This window comes from Papio anubis, chromosome 14 (genome assembly GCF_008728515.1).
Source record: "Papio anubis isolate 15944 chromosome 14, Panubis1.0, whole genome shotgun sequence".
Classification (NCBI taxonomy): domain Eukaryota; kingdom Metazoa; phylum Chordata; class Mammalia; order Primates; family Cercopithecidae; genus Papio; species Papio anubis.
Window position 1 is genome coordinate 105,221,203 of NC_044989.1, and position 26,904 is coordinate 105,248,106.

The window sequence follows — 26,904 nt, forward strand, 5'->3', positions numbered from 1 at the left end:
CAGGAGTTCAAGACAAGCCTGACCAACACGGTGAAACCCCTTCTCTACTAAAAATACAAACATTAGCCAGGTGTGGTGGCAAGTGTCCACAGTTCCAGCCACTTGGGAGGCTGAGGCAGGAGAATCACTTGCACCTGGGAGGTGAAAGCTGCAGTGAGCCAAGATCACACCACTACCCTCCAGCCTGAGCGACAGAGAGAGACTCTGTCTCAAAAAAGAAAAAATAAAGTAATCTGCATAGAAGTGGACCCGCACAATTCAACCCTGTGTTGTGTAGGAGCTGACTGAATCGTCTCCCAGTTCTGGAGGCTGGAGGTCTGAGATCAAGAAGTCAGAAGCGCTGGTTTTTTCTGAGGCTGTGAGGGAAGTCCCTGTTCCAGGACGTGGTCTCAGATGGCCATCTTCTCCCTGGGCTTGCACGCCATCTTCCCTCCATACACACCTGAGTCCACGTTTCCTCTTCTAAGAGCACAGGATTACATCAGATTAGGGCCTGCCCCAGTTACCTCATTTTAACTTGATTTCCTCTGTAAAGGCCCTATCACCAAATACAGTCACATTCTCAGGTTCGGCAGGGTGGCCAGGACTTCAACATATGAAGAAGAAGGGGCACCACGTAATCTGTAACAGCAGGTCATGGCAGCTGCAGAAATCTCATTCCTCTAAAATACCTTCCAAAACAAAAACAAAATCCAGAACAAAAAATAACAAAAAGAATATGTAAAACAACACAAAACCCACACCCTCACCATAACCAGAAGACAGAAAATGTCCAAATTCCAAATGACCAGTAAGTAGAAAAATAAACGCTAACCTGGGCTCCATCTCTTTTGCTTCTGCCGCTGGCCTTCGCAACGAGGAAACCTGGAGGTTCAAGAGGGTCTAAAATCTCCACCCTGAGTTTGAAAATGCTAAAAGTGTAACCTGGTTGATCAGTACAAATACCCAGGGGTGGGAGTGCCCTGGGGACAGGAGACTGGTGAGATTGCAGTAAAGCAATGGACTCTATCTCTAAAAAAACAACGATGTTTATTCAGGAACAGGCATTGCAATGGGAATAAGCAATGGGAATGGATGTGCTCCACGAGGTAAAGGAAGACATTTTTTAAAGGAAAAATGAAAAGGGTTACATAGGTTGTTATAAGACAATCATCTTCAGGCCGGGTGCGGTGGCTCACGCCTGTAATCCCAGCACTTTGGCAGGCCGAGGCGGGCAGATCACTTGAGGTCAGGAGATCGAGACCATCCTGGCTAACACAGTAAAACCCCATCTCTACTAAAAATACAAAAAATTAGCTGGGTGTGGTGGCGGATGCCTGTAGTCCCAGCACTGTGGGAGGCCGAGGTGGGCGGATCACAAGGTCAGGAGATCGAGACCATCCTGGCTAACATGGTGAAACTCTGTCTCTACTAAAAATACAAAAAATTAGCCGGGCATGGTGGTGGGTGCCTGTAGTCCCAGCTACTCAGGAGGCTGAGGCAGCAGAATGGCGTGAACCCGGGAGGCGGAGCTTGCAGTGAACTGAGATTGGGCCATTGCACTCCAGCCTGGGCAACAGAGAAAGACTGTCTCAATAAAAATAAATAATAAAAAAAAGACGCCTGAAAGTGCCTCATATACTGTTCAGAGACACTCATGCATATAACAGTCTATGCTCGGTGTCTGCTTTCTCTTTGCTTTTACTGAGCAATGTGTCCTGGCATGTCTCATATGAAATTATATAGCACGCTCTCATTATTTTTAATGGCTACACAGTGATCGATTTTATGAATGTATAAACACTAGATGCAAATGAATACATACCGATGATTTCATCTGCATAAAGTTCAGATATGGGCAACACTAATATGTTTTCAAAATTAAGGACAGAGGTCACCTCGGAGGAGGAACAGGTCAGAGACCAAGGGGTAGGAGCTGATGGGTGGCTGTTCCCACTGTTAAGAAAACAGAAGCCGGGCCGGGCGCGGTGGCTCAAGCCTGTAATCCCAGCACTTTGGGAGGCCCGAGAGAGGCAGGGCGGATCACGAGGTGGGAGATGAGACCATCCCATTGCTGCAGTGAAACCCGTCTCTACCTAAAATTACAAAAACTAGCGGGTGAGGGTGGCGAGGAGCCTGTGTCCAGCTACTTCGGAGGCTGAGGCAGAATGGTGAACCGGAGATGAAGGAGCTTGCAGTGAGCGAGATCTGGCCACTGCACTCCAGCCTGGGTGACAGGCAGAGACTCCGCCTCCAAAAAAAAAAAAAAAAAAAGCAAAGAAACTAGGAGACAGGGTGACACCATTTTAAAATCGCTGCATCTTCGCTTCTTCTTTTTGAATATAGTCTGGCTCTGTCACCCCGAAGCTGGAGAATCTAATAGTGTGATCTGGGCTCTGCAGCCTCCATCTCCCAGGCTCAAGCCAACTTCCCCACCTCAGCCTCTCTGGGTAACTGGGACTGAATGCATTCTTTCTGCTGCAAACAATTGCAATAAAGACAGGGTTTTGCCATGTCCAGGCTGGTCTCAAATTCTGGAGCTCAAGCAATCCACCCTTCCCTTGATCACAAGTGCTGGGATTACAGGCATGAGCTACCGCCCATCCCATCTATCTTTTTTTTTTTTTTTTTGAGGCAGTCTCACTCTGTCGCCAAACCCAGTGGCTGGCGATCTCGGCTCACTGCAACCTCCGCCCTCCTGGGTTCAGCGGTCTCCTACCCCAGCCTCCCTGAGTAGCTGGGACTAGAATCATGCCACTGCACAGCCTTCTTGTGTTTGTGGAACAGGGTTTCACTGTGGTGCATGGGATAAGGTCTCGATCTCCTAGCCTAGCGATCTGCACCCTTCTCAAGTCTCCCAAATTGCTGGGATTACAGACTGAGCCACTGTGCGGCCCCCAACTCCATCTTAAAACTATGAGCTGTTTCAACCACCCAGTCCACAATGGCCAATAAGATGCTATGGCTAAAGCAACAGTTTAGTAATGCCTGCAAAGACAAGCTCCCTACGACAACAAAATGTCCAAGATGCTCAATATTGCCTAACAATATATGATTTAAGATAGTTATAGTTACACAAAATTCTTCGCTCCCGCCTGTAATCCCAGCACTTTGGGAGTCAAAGAGTGGGGTGGACTCACTCGAGAGCTCAGGAGTTTTGAGACCAGCCTGGAGGCAACATAGCAAAACCAGTCTCTGCACTAAAACTACAAAAAAATTGGCTGGGCATGGTGGAATTTTTACCTGTGAGGTCCCAGCTACTCGGGGAGGCTGTGAGGCTGTTGGATAGCAGACTGGGAAGTGGAGCTACAGTGGCTGAATCAAACAACTTGGGCAGGAGTGGGAACCCTGTCTCAAAAAAAAAATATATATATATATATATATATATAGAGAGAGAGAGAGAAGTCATGCTTTGATGTATTTATGCATTATTAAAATGCAGGATAACTTTCTTTTAAAATCAAAAAGTGGCAGTGCTCTGTCAGCCCACCCTCATATAGACATAGCTTAGTTTTTACAGAGGTAAGATCCCTATATAAGAAGAGTTTAAAATAAAGGGTGGCGAGGTGGCTCACGCCTGCTTAATCCCAGCTCTCAGGGAGGTGGAGGCTGCAGTGAGCTGAGATCAGGCAACTGCACTCCAGCTTGGGCAACAGGGCGAGACACAGGCAAAAAAAAAAAAGACAAAATAAAATAAAGAGGGTGTGTTCCCCCTCTTGCTTTCTGAGGATGGCCTACTCTGTAACTGAGTAGCTTTCAATAAATAATCACTTCTCACTGTACTCTGCAACTTGCCTTGAATTTCTTCTGGGCAAGATCCAATAACCCGCCCTTGGGGTCTGGATCGGGACCCCTCTTCCAGCAACAATGTTGTTTCTTGAACTCAGCGGTGGTTATACAAGTGTGTCCACATTTTAATCAGTCATTGAAATGTACATGCACACTTGTGATTTCTGCACATTTCCATATAACACTGTGCTTCAATTTTACAGATTTTAAGTTCACAACCCATTGGGAGAGGTATCTCTACAGGGAAATAACTATGGATCCGTTTGGTAAACAAATGTAGAACTCAAGTACCTTGCACTCTTGAAGCAGCTGAATCCAGTGCGCGCAGGGGGCTACCTGCATGCCAATTCCCCGCCCAATAATTTTGGGTAGGTTACCAAAGTGTGAAGACTTTGACTGAAAAATGGGAGTAATAAGACAACTACCTGATATTGTTTTAAGGATTTAATATAACCTATGTAAAGTGGGCAGAAGTGCTCCGCAGGCGCAGAGCAGGTGCTCAAGAAATGCCAGGACCAAAATACCACGAAACTGTGATTTTTATGAGGAAAAGGATCTTTTCTTTAGTGCTCAACGAGGAAATATTATGGGGTCGTGCGCAGTGGCTGACGCCTGTAATCCCAACGCTTTGGAAGGCCTAAGCGGGAGGATTGCTTAATTTCTAGGAGACTAGCCCGGGCAACATAACGAGATCTCGTCTCAAAAAAAAAAAAAAAATTGTTTTAATTAGCTAGCGTTGCGTGGTGGCCGTAAGGTGGCCAATGAGGTTTATGCGAAGCACGATTATTGCTAATTGAAACCTTTTCCCAATACCCCACCGTGACGACTTGCAATATAGTCGGCATTGACAATCTTTAACAGTCTCTACGGAGCCTATTTCAGTAAAAATAAATAAATAAATAGGTAGATAAATAAGTTGAGGGCAGCGGTGCGCGCCTGTAGTCCACCCTTATTGGCTGGCGCGGGAGGATCGCTTGAGCCCAAGGTTTCCAGCTTGGGCGACAGAACAAGACACTTTATCTAGAAAAAAAGAAAACATAAATACTTTGGGCGAAATATCCAGGGCCAGCATCCTTGGAGAGGGCGCTCTCAGGAAGGAGCGTGGCCCGAGGTGCTGGGACGCGGAAAAGACGTCTTCCTGGACCGGTGAATTTTTGCAGCTCCACTGACTCCGGCCGCGCCCGCACACCAGCCCAGCTCCACTTTCTGCCGCCCGCGTCTCCTTTAAGACGGAGCCATGACATCATCCCCCACGCTGCGCAGCCTACCTTGGCAACACCGCGACCACTTTTTTCCGGATGACCTCAATTGGCTGGCCAGCCTCCGGAGGCCCCGCCCCCTGCGCGCTGGCGGCCCCGGGCGCCTGCTGTCAATCGGACCAGGTGGGAGCGGTGATTGGCCGCGGGGCCCGCCCTCCAGGAAGCCCCGCGGGGCTCGCGTAGGCTGCACGCTCGGGGAGGGAGGGGCGCGGCGCCGCGTCGGGAACCGCAGCTGTCCCGGTCCTCCCTCCCGCCCGCCCGCCCGCCCGCCCTCCGGTCCCTCCTGCAGCCCGCCTGCTGGGCAGGGCCGGCGTGGCCCGGCCATGGAGTCCTACGACATCATCGCCAACCAGCCCGTGGTCATCGACAACGTGAGGCCCGGCAGCCAGGGGGAGGGCGGGCGCCCCGCCCCCGGGGGCGCACGCGGCGGCGCAGGGAGAGACCCCCGCCCGCCTCGGCGCGTGCTCCGCTCACTGCTTGGCCGTCGCCGCCGCCGGGCTGCTGGCGTCGCTCCGGGGGCGCGCGCCCACTTGGCCCTGTAAGGCCGGCCATGGGGCGAGCCCCCTTGCCCGCGTTGCAGAGCCCCTTCCCCGACCCCTCCCCGAGCCGGGCGGGGAAGTTCAGGAGAGCTTGAGTGACAGCCGGGAGGGGACGCGCCCCGGACCCTTCTCAGCTGAGAGTGCGGTCCCTGGGCAGATTTCAACCCCAGTCCCTTTCCCCGTCCTTCGGCCCTGGCTCTGGCTGCCTGGCGGAGGTGGGGTGGCATTTGTCCTTTGCACACTGCTGGCTTCATCTTTGGGGCTGCACCCCGAGGCAACAAATGCAGGATACTCTGTCACCCACATGTCCACCACCATCTGGTTTGCCTCTTGGCTACTTTGACTTTCTCCTTAAATGCTCCCTGTGCTGGGCAAACATTTCAAAGCCAGCAGGGCAATGGAGAGTTCATGGCCACTCTTCCCAGTATCAGCAAGCTATTTGGGGTGATCATTTGGAAGCCTCAGAGGAAAGATGTCAGGCGTCCTGTGGTTTTGGCCTTCGGCAGTGGGGCTCGGCTTGCTTTCAGCTACCGTAGGAAGATTTCTGGCCTCGGAGCTGTGATACGGGGAGAAGATAAGGGCTGGGATCTTTGAGTCTGCCCCTAGCTGGGTGTCTGCGTCTGGTGTGCGGGCCTTGGAGTTTTTGGTAATGACTCACTTCTGCTCTTTCTGGGATCTGTCTCCCTCCCACATGACCCCGTGGGGTCCCTGAATGGCTGGCTGTTCTGGAGTACCCACGTGGGCTTCCTGAGTCACAGCAGAGGGTGTTTAATGAGGAGGCTAGCACTGAGCTTGGCGACAGCACACCAGCGGGACGCTGCAGAAAGGAGCAGGTTACCTCCTTTCTTGATGTGCAAATAACTCGTATGGGCTAATCAACAGGCTTCTAAGTTCAAAGGGCTACCACTAGGCCCCTTGGAGATTCCAGCCTCTCCTCTGTAACTTGGAGATGTTTGTTTCTGCTGCAGACTCAGAGGGTTGCGATGAAGAGCGGTGGAGCTGCGTTGAGAAGCTGGCCCCTTCGCTGGGTGGGAGGTTTCTAATTGCCCCGTTCTTTGGGGGATCCTTAAGTCCAGCTGCCAGGTGGGGGCAGCGATAGGAGCAGGTTCTCCTAGTAGTCTCTGGGGAAACCACATGAGGGGAGCTGCCAGTCATCCCATGCACCCGTTGGTCTTCTCCAGCAGGTCCTGTAGGTGGTCCATGTTCCATGCCTTCTGGATTCTTGGGGGAGAGGGAAGCTGTTGAAAAAAAAAAAAAAAAAAAACCCATGCAGAGGGGTTTCTTCTAGCTTTTGGGAGTAGCATGTGCTATGGAATCCTCCTGCTGGAGCCGACCATGAGGTGTGCAGAGGAAGGTGCCCTTCATGGTTTCTCTCTGTATTATTGACATTTTGGGCTAGCTCATTGTTGGTAGTGCAGGCTCACTTGTGCATTGTAGGATGTTTAGCAGCATCCCTGGCCTCTGCCCACTAGATGCTAATAGCATCCCCCACTGCATGTCCCTTCTCCCCAGCTGCCCGACATTGCCAAATGTTGCCAGGGCAGGAGGATACAAAATTGCTCCCAGTCTTGAACCATTGATGTACTTGTAAATGATCCTGGCAGGGTCCCTGGCTTCCTCCTTGGCCTGCCTTGACAGGGCAGCCAGCCGTCTCCATTGCAGGGGACTGGCTTCATCTGGTGGTGCACATGGGCCGTTAAACTTTGTTTTTCCTTGCAGGGTTCGGGGGTGATTAAAGCCGGCTTTGCAGGAGACCAGATTCCCAAATACTGTTTCCCAAACTAGTAAGTGTGGCTCGGGCAGCAGCCTCAGTCCTTCTGTTTATCTTGTGTGAGAACGTTAGCCTTCTGTCACAGCACTCTTTGAAGACAATTTTTGCCCTGACCTGTATGGAAAACACCAAATTTGTGAGGTTGACACTCTTGAGAGAGCACTGAAAGAACAAGACTAAGCGTTCTAGGGTTCCTCTTTGTCTTTGGAGTCTCTCAGTTTGGTCTTGTTGAGCCAGCAAGGAGGAAAAGCAGCCAGTATTTCCCTGGGGATGGGGTGTGGTAGCAGCAGCAAGAATAAAGGGAGACACGTCCAAGGGGAGCCCTAAACGCAGATCAGGAGGAGTGAGGAATTAGATGCACAGCCACCCTTTCCTCCCTGAAGGGGTTTTCTGCTGGACTTGTTTGCAGACTCTAGAAAATGTCTTGTTTCAGTTAAGAGGGGATCCTTTGCCCCGTGTGGTACTGGTGGAGGCGGGAGTAAGAGAGAATTGCAAACCCAGAGAGCCTGGGGTGCCCCTCGCACCCGCCGCGAGCCTATTGGGAAAGTTGCCCTCAGGAGCACGTCTTCCTGGAGGCTTGGGAATGAGTGGCCGAAAGGCAGGAGGCAGCAGGGGGTCCTAGATCCCCCCAGGTGGCAGGGTAGCCGGAGCCCGGCCTGGTCTTGGACAGAGCTAGCGTGGTGCTCCCTGTCAAGCTTCAGCATTCCTTTCTGACTGCGTGGGTATAATTAGAGGTTCCTTTGCCTTTAGTGGTAGATCATCAGATCCTACAGTTTCCAAGAAGTGAATCTCTGATCCCGAAACCCTGGTGGTGGGGTAGGGTGGCATTGACTGAGTGAGAGCAGGGTGCACAAGGGAGCCCCCACCCAGCTTCCTGGGACTGTCCTCCCTCAGTCTGTGGATGGTGACAGCAGCCCTGCCCCACCGAAGTCAGGAGCGTGGGCCGAGTCACTGTGGCTGCAGGAAGCTGACCCTCTACAAGGGCTGGGCCATGGAGGACTGGGTTCTGGTGCTCAGACACGCAACTGTCTGTGCTGACCATGCCTTCCGACCCTAAGCTTCTCATCCTGCCTAGGCCCCCTCTCTAGCCCCAAACCCTATAGGCCCCAGTTCCAACCTGTGCTCCCCCAGCCACATCCTGGTGTTCGGAGGCCAGTACCCTCTGGGCAGCTGTGGTTGGATTTCACTTTTTCTGGACACAAGCTCCACCATGCCCCCTGCCCTCCTTGCTGACGTTATCTGTCCTCACAGTGTCGGGCGGCCCAAGCACATGCGGGTGATGGCTGGAGCCCTGGAGGGGGACCTCTTCATCGGACCAAAAGCAGAGGTAACACCGAGGAGCCTGCCTTTCCCTGGGTGTGGGGTCCTCAGTTGCAGGGGCATGGCATATGTGAGAGACCCGTGTTCTTGAGCCTCTGCTGGTGACCTCCCGGGCACCTCCTCCAGGCTCCGGCTGGGAAGTGCTGTGCAGGGGCACCTTGCCCTGAGATGGGGCCACGGTTCCTCTTCTGGGGAGCATGGGTAGAGCTCATCGTGTCCTGTCTTTTAGAAGCTATTTGAAAGCTACAGAACCAAGAACCAATTAAAAAGTGATACAAGAGTCAGAATCACACACTTGATGTGTGTTCTAATGAGGCCGTGGGGCCTCCTCTCACACTGTAGCCGGGGTGCCCCACCAGGGGACTGCACGGCCTGATCAGACCCTCAGGAGAGCGTGTGTGGGTGTGGGGAGAACAGGAAGCTGAGCTTGGCCAAGGGCAGTTTAGGCGCCTGAGGAGCATTGCCGGGGCGTGGGGCATGCCTGGTTCTGGGCCCAGAAAGGGGAGGCCTGAGCTGGAGGTGCGGAGGTGGGGGTCTCGCAGGTGGGGTCCATAGGAGCCGAGGTGGTGAGAGGAGCTAAGTGAGAAGCTGAGCTCGGTGAGAAGGGCCATGCCTAGGGGGACATGGAAGGGCAGGTGGAAGCAGCACATCAGTGCATGCAGGGGACTGGTGAGGACCGGCCAAAGGGCTGGGGGAAGAGGCACAGGTCAGGGTGCACAGGTGGCCCCGGAGGGGCCATGTTGGGCGGCTGCAAGGCGCCGGCACTGGCAGAGTGTGAGGAGAATGTGGGGGACGTGCCGGCAGCGGGAACGGGGAAGAAGAGGGTCTGCAGATGTTGGGGGATATGCTGCCACCCTCTCCGATCCCCCCAGCCGAAGCTAGCTGGGCTCTGAGAGCCTAAGAAGCTATTAGGCAAGTGAACCCATGCTGAGTTCAGGACCCGCCACAGACCCTGGGACACCCAGTGGGCAGGGGTAGTTCTGGTCAGGGCAGGTGAGGGGCAGCTTCCAGGAGGGTGGAAAGCAGCCAGTGAGCAAGGGTCGGGTGCCACACCCTCTTCCCACCCCGCCAGGAGCACCGGGGGCTGCTGACCATCCGCTACCCCATGGAGCACGGCGTGGTGCGAGACTGGAATGACATGGAACGCATCTGGCAGTACGTCTACTCGAAGGACCAGCTGCAGACCTTCTCAGAGGAGGTGTGACAGCTGCCCCTTCCGCATGCTCCGCATTCTCCTGGCTGTGCCCCTCTCCTCCGCGTCCCTCCTCGCCGGGCTCCCACATTTCCCCTCTGCATTTCTGGAGGGCCTGCTGCCTTTCCGTGCGTGTCTGGGTGCGCATGCATGCCCCGTGGCTGCTAGGCAGAATCTTCCAAAGAGAGCCGGGTCTCCGGAAGAGTAACTGCCAGCAGATAAAGGGATGGTGCCCTCAGGAGGGGTAGGAGGCTGAGCCGCCTGTGCGCCAGCGGGTGGGTGTGGCTCTCTGGAAAGAGCCTTTTAGGGCCTTGCAAGTTGCCTCCTTGCATGCCTACAACCGTCCCACCCTCGCAGCATCCTGTGCTCCTCACGGAGGCCCCGCTCAACCCAAGTAAGAACCGGGAGAAGGCGGCAGAGGTGTTCTTTGAGACCTTCAACGTGCCGGCGCTGTTCATCTCCATGCAGGCTGTGCTCAGTCTGTGAGTGCCCCCTCAGCCTGGCCTCCCTGAGTCCCGTCCTCCCTGTGCCGCCCTCCTGCTCACCATGACCAGGGTCTGACTTCCCTGGAAAAACAGCCCCTTGATGACTCTTCCTCTAGGGAGTCCCTCGTGCCCTTTGTTCCGACTAGATAATGCAGATGTGCCAGGGTTCCTTCCCTGGGTGAGGAGGTCCCCGTGCCTCAGTGGCTGAGGTGAGGGGATGCTGACCTGGTGACAGGTACGCAACGGGACGCACGACAGGAGTGGTTCTAGACTCGGGGGACGGGGTCACTCACGCCGTGCCCATCTATGAGGGCTTTGCCATGCCTCACTCCATCATGCGGGTGGACATTGCCGGCCGCGACGTCTCCCGCTACCTCCGACTCCTGCTGCGCAAGGAAGGGGTTGACTTCCATACCTCGGCTGAGTTTGAGGTTGTCCGGACAATCAAAGAGGTGACGAGGGGCAAGAGGGTGTGGACACGACCTGGGGTGAGGAAAGGGTGGCACCAAGGCACGGGTGTCCCAGGTGCAGCCTTCTGAGGGCTGTGTCCCCGCCCCCGCAGCGAGCCTGCTACCTGTCCATCAACCCGCAGAAGGATGAGGCTCTGGAGACGGAGAAGGTGCAGTACACGTTGCCAGACGGCAGCACGCTCGATGTAAGTGGCCGGGCCTGGCACTGGAGTGGCAGCCAATGCCCAGCCTGGGGGAAGGGGTGCCCAGCTTCTCCGGGAAGCTTGTCTGCCTCAATCTTGTCCACTTAAGGTGGGGCCTGCCCGATTCCGGGCCCCCGAGCTGCTGTTCCAGCCGGACCTTGTAGGGGATGAGAGTGAGGGGCTCCATGAGGTGCTGGCCTTCGCCATACACAAGTCCGACATGGACCTGCGCCGGACACTGTTCGCCAACATCGTGCTCTCGGGTGGCTCCACGCTTTTCAAAGGTACTGTGGCCCGGGAGTTGGTGGTGGTGAGGCGAGGGCAGCTGGACCTTCAGCGAGTGCACCTCCGCCCAGAGCCATTTTCTGTTGGCTTTTTGGTGGTGCTCAGTGAACAAGTTTTTTTTAACAGACCAAGATTTAAAATTAAATTTTGTTTACTCTGAATAGAAGAGAAGTTTACACAAGCTCTAAAGTGTATTGTGAGTGTTGAGCAGGGAGCCCGTGTGGCTTCATCTCACGCTGCCTCTGCGAGGATGCAGGGCCCACAGGCAGCCATGGGGCTGGATCATTTCTCAGCCTTGCCCTTCATCCTGGGAAGAGCTGCTGATAGAAGGCCAGCAGTAGCTGGGGGCCCTGAAGGTTGGGTGTGGGAGCTAGCAGCGTGGAGGCCGGGTATAGACCCCAGGCTCAACCAGCTTTGTGTTCACAGGCTTCGGAGACCGATTACTCAGTGAAGTGAAGAAGCTTGCTCCAAAGGATGTCAAAATCAAGGTGAGGTTACAGAGACTCCCCCTGGGGCGCTGGGGCGCCGGCAGCCTCAGCATGGGGAGGAAGGGTGGGTGCTGCCTCTAGACCTGCTCACTGGCTCGCGTCCACCCAGCCCTGCTCCTCCCAGGGCCCCTGCTACCACTCCCCAGCTGATGCCTTTGCTGTCAGGCTTCAGGACCTGGGGAGGTGACCCCAAGGCTGGGAGGATGGCTTCTGGGTGGGGACCCACAGTGACGTGGCCACTTCCTCCCTCTAGATCTCAGCCCCGCAGGAACGGCTGTACTCCACGTGGATTGGGTGAGGCGGGGCTCAGGGGAGGGCGCTGGGAAGAGACCACCTTACCCTGGATGCTCCTCCCGGGGTTGGCCCAGGCCAGGTGGAGGTGGGTGGATCTCCCTCCCAAATTAGGGAAACGGAACTCTGAGCGCCCAGGAAGGTGGCTGGCTCCCCGACAGGTCCACAGCAACACTATCCCTCCATCCCCACAGCGGCTCCATCCTGGCTTCGCTGGACACTTTTAAGAAGATGTGGGTGTCCAAAAAGGAGTATGAAGAGGATGGCTCCCGTGCTATTCATCGCAAAACCTTCTAGTGCCCGAGGAGGGCGGGGCACATTGGGAGAGGGGGAGGGAGGGCAGCCAGAGCCTTTAACCCTTTTTGGTCTGGGCTCGCATACTTGGCTTAGGGTCCCCTGCATGCCCTGAACCCCTGGGTGGGCGGCACGACAGTGCCCCCCTGCAGCCTTCCCCTCTACACACACACGACACGCACATATGAGTAACATTGAGCTGCATGGACAGGAGCCTTGAGCTGGCGCGTGGGAATTGAGTGCCACGTCGGGCTGTTCTGGGTATCTCCCCCGGCAGGGCCAGCTAGGCCTGTGGTTCCCTGCTCTGACTCTCAGGGCTGCCTCCCCGAGCTCCAGGGCCAGAATGCCTGAATGCCTGTGTAGCCAGTTTGGGGAGTGGGCTGGAGGGGCGTCCAGCAGCTCCTGCTGGTGTGTCAGCACGTCCATTGCCACCTCCTGTTCGTGACCCGACAGGGTGGCACAGCCCCTTCCACACTCTGTCCTGTCTTCCTGGGTAGATGCCCTGGTGGAGGGCTCAGTACTGAATGGTCTTCCGTCCCCAGCCAGGGGGTGCAGCCCAGGGTCAGGCCCTTCGGAGCCAGGGAAGAGGTTGCAAGGTGGCTGGAGCTGCTGCACTCTCCCCTCGGAGCACTTCATCGACTTGCTCCTCCCTCTACCCTTGGCACCCTGGGCGGGAAAGGGTTGATACTCATCATTTATTGAAGGGAAGCCACTTAATAAGGAGTCAGACCTAAAAGGGGGTGGGGGACATTTTCTTCTCTCACCTCACCCAAGAAAGAGGTCGTCACTTTTGCTGTGGCCAGGGCCCCACCTCCCTCTGTCAGATATGTACAATAATTTAACACAGTTGCCTGAAAAAAACTTTTGTAAATCATTGTAGTAATAATTATGGACAAGGCCCAGTGTGTGGCTGTTTTCTTGTGGCTGTCTGTGCTGTTCTTTGCTCTTCCATCCCTGGGGACTTTCAGAGAAAGGACCAGAGCAAATGCAGCATGGCACTGGCTCTAGCTCAGCAGCGTGAGGGTTTCAGTGGTTGGCCGGGCAACGTGGCATGAGAGGCCTCAGGAGGCCGGGCTCTCACCCTGGAGCATATTTCCCTCACCTGTCACCTCCCCTGCTGCAGTCCACCAAGGGAAGCAGAACCAGGCTGCCTTTCTTAAGTGTTTAAGCATCTACAGTGTGTCCAGGATGGTACCGTGTCTTTGGGGCCAGTGGTCAACAAGTTATATCCTTGCCCTAACAAATACGCAGGTCAGGGGAGTAAGAGAGATGGGCCATTTTAGTAAGAGTTGGCGGAGCCGAGGCAATAGGCGTCTAGTCCAACAGGTGGGGCAGGCTGACTTGCAAGGGCCCAGAGGTTAGCCAGGGAGGGGCAGTCATTCCAAGCAGATGTGAGAGCCCAAAGAAGCACCTGGGACTTGGCCGGGCACCGTGGCTCACGCCTGTCATCCCAGCACTTTGGGAGGCCGAGGCAGGTGGATCACAAGGTCAGGAGATTGAGACCATCCTGGCTAATACAGTGAAATCCTGTCTCTACTAAAAAATACAAAAAAAATTAGCCGGGCATGGAGGCAGGCACCTGTAGTCCCAGCTACATGGGAGGCTGAGGCAGGAAAATGGCGTGAACCCCAGAGGCGGAGCTTGCAGTGAGCCTGGGCGACAGAGCAGGACTCCGTATAAAAAAAAAAAAAAAGGCACCTGGGACCAGTGGGGCTAGAGAGGAAGGCAGAGACCCAATGCCCAGTCAGCAGGGAAGGGTCACTGGTCTGTGGCCATTGTGTGAGATGAACCAAAAAGGTGGGTTAAGCTGGTACGTGGAGGATTGTTAGCTGTGTCCTAGGAGATGGGTGGCCAGCGATAGAAGGATGGTGACCAGAGCAGTGTGTTGTAGTCGGTTGGGGTTTGTGGGGGCCAAGGGAGGGCCCAGGACCGAGGAGATGAGGTAAGAGTGGAGAGAGTACTGAGGCCTGTCTGCCAAGGCTGTTTGTGAGGCTTTGTGGTCACAGGGCAATTACGCTTGCACTGGCCCTCAGAGCAGAATTTGCACGGAGAACTCCACGTTAGGGTGCCCTCCAGACCAGTTCTTCCCACAGGGCTCTGTTGGCACCACTGGTTCCCCACCTCCCAGGTTGGAGCCTTATCCGTCGACACCTTCCCTGTCTCTCCCACACAGTCACCAGGTGGTGTGGTTCTCGTGTGGTACTTTTCCCATCGGTCTTTTCTTTTCCAGTACAGCCACTGCCACTGTAGCTTATGACCACAGCTTCGTTCCCTGCCCACCCAATCCATTTGCTCCTGGACCTAAAGCCCAGATAATCTTGGTTCTGACACCTCCTACTCCAAAGTGTCAAGTGGTTCTCCACTGCCTGGTGACGTGAAACAATTGATGTGATGTTGGTAAAACCACCTTCGTGAGCCACATGTTGTGTTTGACTCAGCCCCCTTGAGACCTGTTCCTTCCCTGTTTTAGGCTTACCCCTCATATCCTTTGCCTGCTAGCCTCCAGGCATGCTGTTCTCTCCATGGGAATGACCTTCGCTTGTGCCTGTCAAAATCTTGTCCTTTAAGGCAAAGCCATCCTCTGTACCCCCTCTTCTGGCAGGTTAAAGTGCTCAGACTCTGCCAGCTTCTCACTGTTGGAAAAAGCTACAGAGGAGGAAGGTAGTACAGCTGGAATGAAGCCTGTGTTGGATTAGAGTTGGAAGTAGTATGAACTCATGGTTTTAATATACATACAGATAGATACTGAAATAAACACATCTGTGTGTGACAGCCAGCATTAGAACATATACATGCATTTCCTAGCCCTGTCTGCTGGGAAGGTCTGGAAGCAGTGACACTACAATAGCTATGAGCACATACAGTGTCCAGATCTTGGTTTCTAAATGCCATGCTAGGAAAAAGTTCTTTATTCTGTACTTGTAAATAGTTTAATACCATTAGTGTGAGACTTATGTTCTTTCTTGGTGAGGGAAGATGGGCTCCATTTTCCTCTTTTTTTTTTTTTTTTTTTTTTGAGACGGAGTCTCGCTCTGTCACCCAGGCTGGAGTGCAGTGGCGCCATCCCGGCTCACTACCAGCTCCGCCTCCTGGGTTCATAGCATTCTGGCTCAGCCTCCCGAGTAGCTGGGACTACAGGCACCCACCACCTCGCCTGGCTAATTTTTTTTTTTGTATTTTTAGTAGAGATGGGGTTTCACCATGTTAGCCAGGATGGTCTCTATCTCCTGACCTCGTGATCCACCCGCCTCAGCCTCCCAAAGTGCTGGGATTACGGGGTTACAGGCGTGAGCCACTGCACGCAGCCGATGGGCTCCATTTTCTTTTTTTTTTTTTTGGCAGGGGATGGAATCTTCTCGCTCTGTTTTCCCAGGCTGGAGTGCAGTGGTGCGCTCTCAGCAGTGGCGCGATCTCTGCTCACTGCAAGCTCTGCCTCCCAGGTTCACACCATTCTCCTGCCTCAGCTTCCCGAGTAGCTGGGACTACAGGTGGCCGCCACCATGCCCGGCTAATTTTTTTTTTTTTTTTTTTTTTTTTTTTTTAGTGGAGACGGCGTTTCACCGTGTTAGCCAGGATGGTCTCGATCTCCAGACCTCACGATCCACCCACCTTGGCCTCCCAAAGTGCTGGGATTACAGGCATGAGCCACCGCACCCGGCCGATGGGCTCCATTTTCTAAGCTAAGCTCAGATAGAAGCCACTTCCACCCAAGAGCAAAGGTTTGGTCCTCCTAGTAGGGGACATTACATTTCCCCTGGGACAATTCCCTGGAACAGGGAAAATAATAGATGAGCTTGGAATATTCCGTGGTACCATAAAGTAAGGAAGTGAAAAAGGGACGGGCTTGTCTAAAGGACACAAGAACCAATTAGAAGGAGCACCCAATGCTCAAATCTGTAACGGATGATAAGCCATGGCATAAAATATGTGAGTCATACTCATGCAAATAAGTAACTGAATAAATGTATACATGGGGAAGAAGGGACGGCTCTCACTTATGGTAGAACTCCAGTTGCTGTCAAAGGAATTGTGGAAAAAGAAAGTCACCATTGAGGAAACACCACAGTGATCGTTTTTGCAGGTAAGAATGGAGACAAAAATCAGCGGGCAAAAGTAAAGACATTTGTGTTGTCTCTATCCCTCTACAAGATACTTACTAATTACAAAAGGAGAAATAGTAACTTTATGGTGGAGAAACGTTGATACTACCTCAACCAAATAATCAGAGTATACATCTCCAGTAATAAGTCATTGTCTTTTTCGGTTTTTTTTAGAGACAGGATCTCACTCTGTTGAGGAGGCTGGAGTGGAATGTGGTGGCATGATCACGGCTCACTGCGGCCTCCATCTCCTGGGCTCGAGGGATCCTCCTGCCTCAGCCTCCAAGTTGCTGGGGCTACAGGCAGGCACCACCACACCCCACTAGTTCTTACTTTCTGGAGAGAGTAGGGGTCTCACTGTATTGCCCTGGTGAGTCTTGAACTCCTGGCTTCAAGTACACTGCCTGCCTCAGCCTCCCAAAGCACTGGGATTACAGGCATGAGTCACTGAGCCTGGCCATAAGTCATTGTCTCTTTTTTCTTGGCTTTTTGAGATGGACTCTCTCTCTGTTGCCCAGACTGGAGCGCAGTGGTGAGATCTCAGCTCACTGCAACCTCCACCTCCTGGGCTCAAGCGGTCCTCCTGCCTCAGCCTCCCGAGTATCCGGGATTATAGGCGCTCGCCACCGAACCTGGCTAATTTTTGTATTTTTAGTAGAGACGGGGTTTCACCATGTTGGCCAAGCTGGTCTTGAACTCCTGACCTTAAGTTATCTGCCTGACTCAGCCTCCAAAAGTGCTGGGATTACAGGCGTGAGCCACCAGGACTGGCCATAAGTCATTGTCTCTTGATGATGCACTAAAAGGGGCCTGATTTTGCCTGTGGTATTCTCGCAACACCTCAGTCTAACCAGGAGCAAGCAGCAGGCAAACCCAAACTGAGGGCAGTCTACAAATGAAGAGAGAGTTGTCTTGTTCACAAGTGGCAGGTCATGGGGACAAGGAAATGTGAGACAAGCGCAATGTGAGATCCTGGGGTTGGAAAAAAGACCTTACCAGGAAAGCCAGCAAAATCCCGAAAGGGTCTGCTGGTTAGTCCATAGTACTGCCTCAGTGTTAATTTCCTGGTTTCAATAATTATGCTATGGTAGTGCCAGATGTTAACATTAAGGAAAACTGAGTGAAGGGTAAGTAGGAACTCTGTACTATTTTTTGCAATTTTTCTCTAAGTCTAAAATTATTTTAAAATAGAAAATTGGGCTGGGTGTGGTGGTGCATGCCTGTAATCCCAGCACTTTGGGAGGCTGAGGCAGCAGGATTGTTTGAGCCCAGAATTTCAAGGTTGCAGTGAGCTATGAACACACCACTGCACTCCAGCCTGGGTGACAGAAACCCTGTTTCAAAAATAAATAAAAATGTAAAAGTTGGGGGCGGGGGAAAAAGAGCTCAGGGTCTGGAGCTATGGTCTAGGTTCACAATCTTGCCAGAAGAAATTGCTAGCTGTGTATTCCAGAGCTGTCCCGAGGCTTCCCCGTATCTATTATGGGGATGGTAATAATAGCAACTTCCTCACGGGTTTATTCACAGCCTGGAAGATGAGCCTGGAACATTTTATTCTAGAAAATAAAAAGAAATGCTCAAAGAGGCTGCGCGCGGTGGCTCATGCCTGTAATCCCAACACTTTGGGAGGCCGAGGCAGGCAGATCACGAGGTCAGGAGATCGAGACCATCCTGGCTAACACGGTGAAACCCTGTCTCTACTAAAAATACAAAAAATTCGCCGGGCATGGTGGTGGCGCCTGTAGTCCCAGCTACTCGGGAGGCTGAGGCAGGAGAATGGCGTGAACCTAGGAGGTAGAGCTTGCAGTGAGCTGAGATTGTGCTACTGCACTTCAGCCTGGGTGACAGAGCGAGACTCTGTCTCAAAAACAAAAAACAAAAAACGAAATGCTCAAAGAATGATAGGGGCATGTCAAAAGGCCACAGGAGCCAGCTTGAAGAGGTTCCCACTGGCCAAATTTGGAACAAATTAAACACCAAAATATAAATAATGATAGCCATGGATTATAGTCCACTGAATAAAATAAGAAAGCATGAATCCATACTGATAAGTTGAAAGTTACTGCCTCATAAGATAATAAAGAGCTCAAGCCTGTAATCCCAGCATTTTGGGAGGCTGAGACGGGCAGATCACGAGGTCAAGAGATCGAGACCATCCTGGCTAACACGGTGAAACCCCGTCTCCACTAAAAAAATACAAAAAAACTAGCCAGGCGAGGTGGCAGGTGCCTGTAGTCCCAGCTGCACGGGAGGCTGAGGCAGGAGAATGGCGTGAACCCGGGAGGCGGAGCTTGCAGTGAGCTGAGATCCGGCCACAGCACTCCAGCCTGGGCGACAGAGCGAGACTCCATCTCAAAAAAAAAAAAAAAAAAAAAATAATAATAATAATAAAGAGCAACTTCACAGTGGAGAAGTTTGAGACATTAGCTTCATCGAGTGACGGAAGTGAACCTCCTCAGCAGTGGAAGTCGGCATCACGTGCCTCCCAGGAAGGGTGCAGCATCCCTTGCCCATGATGTGTAACCTGAATCCAGTGTGAAACAGACAAACCCAAGTTGTTGGTATAATTCTCAAAGTGTCAAAGTCGGGATAGTCAAGGAAAGACAGGCACTGTTCCAGATGGAACAACTAAGGGCAGTGCGTGATTCTGAGCGGAGTCCTTTTGCTATAGAAGACATTATTGGAACTTTTAGCAAAACTTGAATGAGTCTGAAGATCAGATGGTAGAAATATACAAATCATACTTTCCTGATTTTGATGGTCATGTTGTGGGTATTAAGAGAATGTCTTCGTAAGAAATACACAAGCGTGTGATGGGGCATCAGAGCACCTTACTTTCAAATGGCCTTGGGAAAAAGTTCTTCATTGTGTACTTGGAGACAGTTTAATACACTTAAGAGTGAGACCTGGCTGGGTGCAGTGGCTCAAGCCTGTAATCCCAGCACTTTGGGAGGCCAAGGCGGGCGGATCACGAGGTCATGAGATTGAGACCATCCTGGCTAACACGGCGAGACCCCGTCTCTACTAAAAAATACAAAAAAACTAGCCGGGCGAGGTGGCAGGCACCTGTAGTCCCAGCTACTAGGGAGGCTGAGGCAGGAGAATGGCGTAAACCCGGGAGGCGGAGCTTGCAGTGAGCTGATATCCAGCCACTGCACTCCAGCCTGGGCAACAGAGCGAGACTCCGTCTCAAAAAAAAAAAAGGGCCTATATTCTTCCTTGGTGAGTGGAGATGGCATCCAGTTTAAGCTGCTAAGTGGCCAGAGGTTCAGATGGAGCCCTCTTCTGCCCAAAAGCCAATGTTTTGTCCTCCTAGTGGGGAACATTATTTGCCCCCTACCACTAGGGCTCCCAGTTACCATGAGGCAAGGCAGCGAGCTACTCCATATGGTTAGCTTGAAGCAGTTCTCAGCCTTGCTGTCGGAAGCACCTGTGGAACTTTACACTTTTTATGCTTGGGTCCTAAGCCAATGTCTGGGTGTGGCCTGGGTACTGGGAGTTGTAAAAGATCCCCAGGTGATTCTAAAGTGTGCTAAATATGAGACTCACTGACTCAGGGATTGGATTTATTCATCTGTGTATTCTTTTCCTACTGGTGCCATAGAAAATTCTCACAAACTTAGTGGCTTAAAATAACACAGTTTATTATCTTACTGTTCCCAAGTCTACTGTGGGTCTCACTAGGCTGAAGTCAAAGTGTCAGCTGGGCTGCGCTCCTTTCTGAAGACTCGAGTATCACTTCCTTGCCCTTCCCAGCTTTTAGAGGTTATTTGCCTTCCTTGACTCGTGGGCCCCTTCCTCCATCTTCAGAGCCACCAACATTGCATTTCTCCGACCATTCTGAGTCACGTCTCTGACTCTCTTCTGCCGCTTCTGTGCTTTTTGGATCCACCTGGATAATCTGGGAGTAACTATTCTAAGATCAGCTGATTAACAACCTGAATTCCATCTGCAGTCTCTACTCCTTCTTGCTATGTGACCTAACATATTCAGATTCTAGGGATTTATGATGTGGACATCTTTGGGGGATCATTATTCTGCCTGCCACTGTCTGCAAATGTACTGGAGATTTTTCTTTCTGCTTGTTTTTTTTGGTTTGAGACAGGGTCTCGCTTTGTTACCCAGGCTGGAGTGCAGTGGCACGGTCATGGCTCACTGAAGCCTCGACCTCCTGGGTTCAAGTGGTCCTTCCACCTCAGTCCCCCAAAGTGTCGGGGTTACAGGCATGAGCCGCCATGCCCAGCCCATTTTTCTTTACAAGTAAATTGGTCAAATTTTTAAAAAGAAAAGCAAAGACTTGGAGATGAGGGAGGGAGAAAACAGATTGGATTAATGATGTGGGGAGTCAAAAGTCCCCCTCAGCAGGGTTTGAGTTGGAAGAGATGTGGACAGGGAAAGGCAGGCCAGCCACACAGGCTTAGTGACAGCAGACTAATCTCATGGGCGTGTAGGGGTTAGATCTCACAGGGGGTTATCTGACAGCTCCCCTTCCCAGAGGAAAGGGTCTCAAATGGCACGTCAGTGCATGGGCATTTCCTGGAAACAGGTCATGAACAAGGATGGAAGTAATAGCTTTGACTACGCCTTCAGGATGGGCAAGATGAGGGGAAGGGGCTTTTCTCTGACTATCAGCTCCCACTGAAATACCTAGTTTGGACCAATTTTGTGAAGATAGTAACTGAAGCCACCTCTGGCTAATCTCCACACAAAATGAAAAGGTATTTCTATTTTGTAGATATGAGGTTTTTGAGATTTTAACTTGTCCCAAGGTGTCACAGGTATGAAGTAGCTGAAGTGGGCTTTTTCGGAATTTCTCCCCTCCCTTATTCCCATGCGTATCTCAAGCATGAAAAAAAACAAAAACAAAAACCACTACATAAATACCTGAAAGTATAGTAAATGTCTACATACCAAATGTCCAGAGTTCAAATTCTTCTCAACTTTTTTTCCTTTATAATTGTTTCCAAATCCAGATCTAAACAAGGCGTGCACGCTGCTGACTGGTATCTCCGTTATCTGTTTCTCCACGTGATCTCCCTACCTTTCCCCCGACTCCTTCCAATTTATTTGAAGAAACATGGTCAGTGATTTCTGAAATCATTCCATATTCTGAATTTTGCTGCTGGTGTCCCCATGAAATCTTTTTTTTTTTTTTTTTTTTTGGGGAGGGGGAGTCTCGCTCTGTCGCCCAGGCTGGAGTGCAGTGGCCGGGTATCAGCTCACTGCAAGCTCTGCCTCCTGGGTTCACGCCATTCTCCTGCCTCAGCCTCCTGAGTAGCTGGGACTATAGGCGCCCGCCACCTCGCCCGGCTAGTTTTTTGTATTTTTTAGTAGAGACGGGGTTTCACCGTGTTAGCCAGGATGGTCTCGATCTCCTGACCTTGTGATCCACCCGTCTCGGCCTCCCAAAGTACTGGGATTACAGGCTTGAGCCACCGCACCTGGCCTCCCCATGAATTCTTACTTTGCACCTGGGTCCCTCAAGACTTCAAAATCCCCAAAACTCTCTTCACAAGGCCACCCTGTCTCTATGATGATACTGTGAGGCCCTACTATCCACTCAGCTCTTTACATATTAAGCACCTCACAAGGTATTTACCTTTTTGTAGTTGTACTTGACCCCTGAGAACATGTCCACAGGGATAGAGCCAAATGATGGAGCCAATATTTTAAGTTCAGTCAGTCTGACTCCTCAGCCCGCCCCCTTCTGTCATACTAGGTGGTCTCATTCATTGCATTACGGGTTGTCAGTCTGTTCTTATTATTAATCTAAGCACTATACACTGGTTACACACTTTCACTAAGTGGATGACAAGCTAGTATTAACAGATAGCTAATCCCAAAATAAGAATATTCCCTGACTCCCAAAGAATACAGGAAAGAAGTAAGACCAGCCATCTATGGGAGAAGGAGCCAATGCAACAGCTAGTCTTTACTGGAAAGAAGAAACTTTACAGCACATTTTGAGTAACTTAGTACAGGCGCTCAGTGTGCCAGCCGGTGGGGCACCAGCCTGTAATGGGCTCCACAGCGGGGGCATCGCTGGGCCTCGCCTTCATGCAGCCAAAACCAGATGACGCTGGTATTGTCCTCTTCACCTAAAAGGGAAAAAAGGTGGTTGAGGGTCATCTAGCCTAAAAAGGCAGGCTTTCAACATGAATTTCTTTTCCTCAGACAACTCTGATACACAAGCAGCCTATGGTTGACATCTTAAGAGATCAGTTCAAGCCCTCCTCTCATTCTTCAGCTGAAGAAATTGAGGCTCTGAGTTCACCTATGAGTAAAATGACCTTGTATTAGGGTCACTGTAAATTCTAACAATTCCCTTGCCTATGCAGAATGCAAAGCAGGGTCCGTTCTGGTAGGTATTCCTAGTGTCTAAAATGATGCCTGGCATAGAAGCAGTACAACAATAAACATTTGCTGGGTGGGTACTCCTTCATGCCGCAATCCCAGTGAGCCAATCTTACTGCTGTGCCGCGCTTCTTTCCAGTAAGGATGAACTATCAGGCATAATGAGGCTTGAGAGGGTCAAGACCCTGACAGAAACTTACCAACATGCACTCACACACTGAAGATCTGAGGCAGCTTATAGACTCCTGTATTGTAGGATATATTAAGCAAGTGGATAAAAAATAGAGGTGAGGTACTTACAGATGCAGCCCACTATTCTCTTGTTGGTGACGGAGGGAACTAAATTAGGGTCTTCCTTGGTGCCTGAAGTTCCCTTTGGGGCCAGTATATTGTATGGGTCCTGGAAAAAAAACAAGAATTGAACCATTATGCCAAATAAGCCCTACCTTTCAGAAGCTCAGGGGACTGTTCCTACAAGCCAAGTTTCCTGGATCAAATATTCCGAGAGAGGAGACTACTATGAACACATCCAAGGCCATATAAGTTCCACAGAAGACACAGAAGGGAGTTTCTCCTTACCAGTCCCTTCCTTGCAGCCAGCATGACCTCCCTCTCCAACCCAGTCGCCTGCTCGTCATCGGTGGGAATACCACCTAAAAGAAGATACGTGAATTACGACGCTGACCGAAGTGACTCACAGAAAAATTACAAACAGAAATGATCAAGGAAAATGTCGCCCTGAAACTTCTGTATAAGTTTTAGTGGGCTCACAAGCTCCTAAAGGCTACTCATATCCATGGTCCCCCAAGAATCACCAAGTCTCGATCGATCCACACAAGCAACAGCACTGGGGGAAGTTTTGTTTTTGTTTTCTTTTTCTTTTTTTTTTTGAGACGGAGTTTTGCTCTTGTTTCCCAGGCTGGAGTGCAATGGCGCGACGTTGGCTCACTGGAACCTCCGCCTCCCGGGTTTAAGCGATTCTCCTGCCTCAGCCTCCCGAGTAGCTGGGATTACAGGCGCGCGCCACCACGCCCGGCTAATTTTTGTATTTTTAGTAAAGACAGGGTTTCACCATGTTGGCCAGGCTGGTCTTGAACTCCTGACCTCAGGTGATCTGCCAGCCTCAGCCTCCCAAAGTGCTGGGATTACAGTTGTGAGCCATCGCGCCTGGCCTAGGAGCTTCTCTTTCTCCAACCACCGAGGCCAATTTGTCGACATTTGTCTAAAGGCACGTAGAACCCACTCGGCTTGAGGTAGGCGCAGGTTTGAAAGGCGGCCGGACCCCTCCCCATCCCGGTGGCAGTCCCAGTCCCTCCCAAGGTCACCCGGCACCTCTGTTTAGGATACTTTCGCAGCGGAGTCAGTTCTGGGGGCGGCAGGAGCAGCGGTCCAGAATTACAGGGAGATGCCTGCAGAACCTGAGGCACTCGGGGCCGTAAGCGGCCACTGGGACCTCGAGAAGCTGCACGGCAAGCCCCGCTTGGCCGCCCTGGGACTACCCTGGGAGGGCAACAGTCTGGTCCCTGGCACGCCCGGCGAGCCGAGTACCTCCAGTTGCCATGGAGCGCACCGCAGCCACGCCACTGGGGCCGCGAACCCTCAGGGCCTGCGCGGCCAGCGCTCCAGCTCCGCGAAGTAACCTTGAAGCCATCGCGTCCTCGACTAGCAGCAGCAGTTCCGGGAACAAGCTGCGGAGACAGGAGGAACTTCCGGGGGCGGGCTTCTTTCTCCTCCCGTTCAGCTTTCCGCTTCCGCCCAGCCCTCGAGCCCGCCCACTCTCACGACGGTGGCGGGGACGGAAACTGCGCATGCCTAGCTCGGCCTCTTCCTGCACCGCGCAGCTGCTGAGGCTTGGGGGCGGGTTTGCTCTTTAGTAAAGCCGGGAGGTGGGAAAGTCGTTTTGGTCCCTGGAGCTCAGCGGCTGCATCACACTGGAGTTCCTACGTGTGTGGCCCGGTAGTCCGTGTTCTGCAAACGTGGAGGCTGCTGATGGAAGTCATGAAGTCCCCGTCTGTCAGGAGACTTAGTGAAACCCAAATGATTTGAATTTAGAAGTGGGCTCCTAAAGATCGCTGCGTTCCTTACTAGGCTGGTCAGTGGCAGGGCTGGTTCTCGTGGCAGGGAGTGAGCCGTCGCGAGCGTGTCGCATTGGATGGGACCTACCTGCAGTCCTGGCCCACTTTCCTGTTATTTAGAGTTGTACTGTGTGTGGGAGGCGCGGAGCTCCCGGCCTGGGGAGGAGAACAGGGCCGGGGGCGGGACCCCCTACCAGGACCAAGGCCCTGGTGATGTGGAAGAAGTGGCCACTCTTTTTCGAGGCTCCCAAGGGAGGAGGAGCAGGAAGGGGAATTGATAATAGGAAATGGAGTCAGAGCCTGCTGTGACTGGAGTTCCTTGTTTGAAACGGAAAACGTCGCCCGTCCATAGCTTGCCGTTGCCGCCAGGCTAAGATGTGCAAATTTCTTGGGGTGAGCTTTAGTCAGTATAGCCCTGTGACAGGCCGGCTGCATGCGGTATCTGAGTTTCCCTACCAGATAGAAAAATCCCGTTCCAGTGGGAATTATGCTCATCATTGAATCTTCAATGAGCAGAAGTCTGGTATATAGTAGGGTCCAGGAATTTTAGTAAATTTACTTCTTGTATAAAATATGCAAAACCAGTTTATAGGGCTTCTCCTGGCCCAGTGAGATCCACTGGAGGCAACTTGGGGAGAATTGAAGGCTCAGGTGCTCCCACCTGTCTCATGCAGGCTATGATATTTTCAAAAGGAGGTGGTGGAGCATTGCTTCACAGGAGCACGTCTGGTCTTCCTGGGTGCCCCCTCCACCAATTAAAAAAAAAAAACCTGTATTCTAAGGCCAAAATTTTTTAAAGATGATTTTTGCTTTGAATGGCTTCACTGTTACTCCCTTCTCCCTCACCTCCACTGCAACCCCTCCAAATTGAATTGGGGAAAAATTCTGAGGAATGTTCCCCAAGGATCTATAGTTAATTTGCAACTGCGGTTAAGGTGTTTGGCAGGAGAAAAAAGCATTGGTCTGGAAAGTAGCTAGTTCAGCCACTTTTTATCCTTTGGGCCACCATTTCTACATCAGTAAAACTGTCGTTCAACTAGGTTAGTATTTCCCAGAGTGTATTCCATGCCATCCAAGTCTCAAGATACCATCTCAAGAAAAAGGACTTGGTCAAGACAGGGAGGTCCTGCATTTGATGACCACCCTTTTGGAGATGGACGCTAGCATAATAAAGGCTCTGATTAGGCTTGCAGCAAAGACCTCTTACTTAATTTACCTGCAGTTTAAGCCAGAGTTTCCCTTCTTAATTGACCACAAAACCCTTTCCTGAGGAACACCTACTAACTTGCCCCTCAGCAAACCAATGAGATACTCAGCTCTGATATGTTATGATTCCCTGCTGTCTGACCAGAAATGGTTTACTCCAGGCTATAAAATGGAAATTGAGTTTAGGCTTCTCATTCTCATAGTAGGCTTGCCTAATAATAGGAAAGTTTTGCAGGCCCTGATCCAACTCAGGAAAACCTCAGCTTCACTCTGGGATTATTTAGATTGTGTGAGTGAGCTCCAAGGTCAGGGCCAGGCTCCCAGGATATCCCCGCTCATCCCCTGCTGCTTCCACCTCCCACCACTCTCCACTCACACCCAGTCCCTCAGGTCTCCTTTGGAAACAGTTGGCTTGGGGAATGGTCTGCCACCTCTGCTCCATCATTGTCTTTACCAGCTCAATAAACTTACTATTATTTTTATAGGATACTTTTTAGTTGTCAAAATAAATGTACATTATAAGTCAAACAGCACAGATATATAAGGAAAAAGCTAGCAGTTTGGGGTTTATTCTTTTTTTCCTTTCCCTATGTCAGCACAACTGACATCTTGGGTTGATAATTCTTTGAGGGAGGTTGTGCATTGTAGGATTTAACCCTATGTTGGCCGGGCGCGGTGCCTCACACCTGTAATCCCAGCATTTTGGGAGGCCGAGGCGGGCAGATCACGAGGTCAGGAGATCGAGACCATCCTGGCTAATACGGTGAAACCCCATCTCTACTAAAAAAATACAAAAAACTAGCCGGGCGAGGTGGCAGGCACCTG

General features: G+C 51.8%; 2 protein-coding genes and 1 non-coding gene across 4 annotated transcripts; 2 read left to right on the forward strand and 1 right to left on the reverse strand.

Moving 5' to 3' along the window:
• Positions 1 to 4,500: 4,500 nt before the first annotated feature.
• Positions 4,501 to 4,641, forward strand: LOC116270474. Its single transcript, XR_004178501.1, has one exon. It is a non-coding gene; the product is annotated as a U4 spliceosomal RNA (small nuclear RNA).
• A 487-nt stretch (positions 4,642 to 5,128) lies between these two features.
• On the forward strand, positions 5,129 to 13,249 carry ACTR1B (actin related protein 1B). Of its 2 annotated transcripts, none has more exons than XM_003909002.5 (11): positions 5,129 to 5,398; positions 7,286 to 7,350; positions 8,589 to 8,664; positions 9,730 to 9,855; positions 10,207 to 10,331; positions 10,570 to 10,786; positions 10,897 to 10,989; positions 11,096 to 11,270; positions 11,698 to 11,759; positions 12,013 to 12,053; positions 12,245 to 13,249. In XM_003909002.5, exons 1-11 carry the CDS (start codon positions 5,351 to 5,353, stop codon positions 12,345 to 12,347), a joined length of 1,131 nt encoding a protein of 376 aa, XP_003909051.1. In that variant the 5' UTR covers positions 5,129 to 5,350; the 3' UTR covers positions 12,348 to 13,249. The 2 variants fall into 2 exon arrangements, with proteins under 2 accessions (XP_003909051.1, XP_017803242.1); XM_017947753.3 differs by lacking the exon at positions 5,129 to 5,398 and adding an exon at positions 6,270 to 6,399 and having other exon boundaries at positions 12,245 to 13,240.
• A 9,094-nt stretch (positions 13,250 to 22,343) lies between these two features.
• LOC101007148 (cytochrome c oxidase subunit 5B, mitochondrial) lies at positions 22,344 to 24,870 on the reverse strand. The gene is made up of 4 exons (XM_003909001.5): positions 24,347 to 24,870; positions 23,378 to 23,451; positions 23,099 to 23,198; positions 22,344 to 22,542 (listed from the first exon to the last, which is right to left on the reverse strand). The coding sequence occupies exons 1-4, from the start codon at positions 24,606 to 24,608 to the stop codon at positions 22,430 to 22,432; spliced, it is 549 nt and encodes a 182-aa protein (XP_003909050.1). The 5' UTR covers positions 24,609 to 24,870; the 3' UTR covers positions 22,344 to 22,429.
• Between the last annotated feature and the right edge of the window lie 2,034 nt (positions 24,871 to 26,904).

Excerpts from the sequence above, each read along its gene's own strand:
- ACTR1B (XM_003909002.5), top strand. The coding sequence starts at position 5,351 with ATGGAGTCCTACGACATCATCGCCAACCAGCCCGTGGTCATCGACAAC. Across the intron at positions 10,787-10,896 it reads TTGTCCGGACAATCAAAGAG|CGAGCCTGCTACCTGTCCAT; the intron begins GTGACGAGGGGC and ends CCGCCCCCGCAG. Across the intron at positions 11,271-11,697 it reads TGGCTCCACGCTTTTCAAAG|GCTTCGGAGACCGATTACTC; the intron begins GTACTGTGGCCC and ends TTGTGTTCACAG.
- LOC101007148 (XM_003909001.5), bottom strand. The coding sequence starts at position 24,608 with ATGCGCAGTTTCCGTCCCCGCCACCGTCGTGAGAGTGGGCGGGCTCGA. Across the intron at positions 23,452-24,346 it reads GCGCTCCATGGCAACTGGAG|GTGGTATTCCCACCGATGAC; the intron begins GTACTCGGCTCG and ends ATCTTCTTTTAG. Across the intron at positions 22,543-23,098 it reads GAGAATAGTGGGCTGCATCT|GTGAAGAGGACAATACCAGC; the intron begins GTAAGTACCTCA and ends TTTCCCTTTTAG.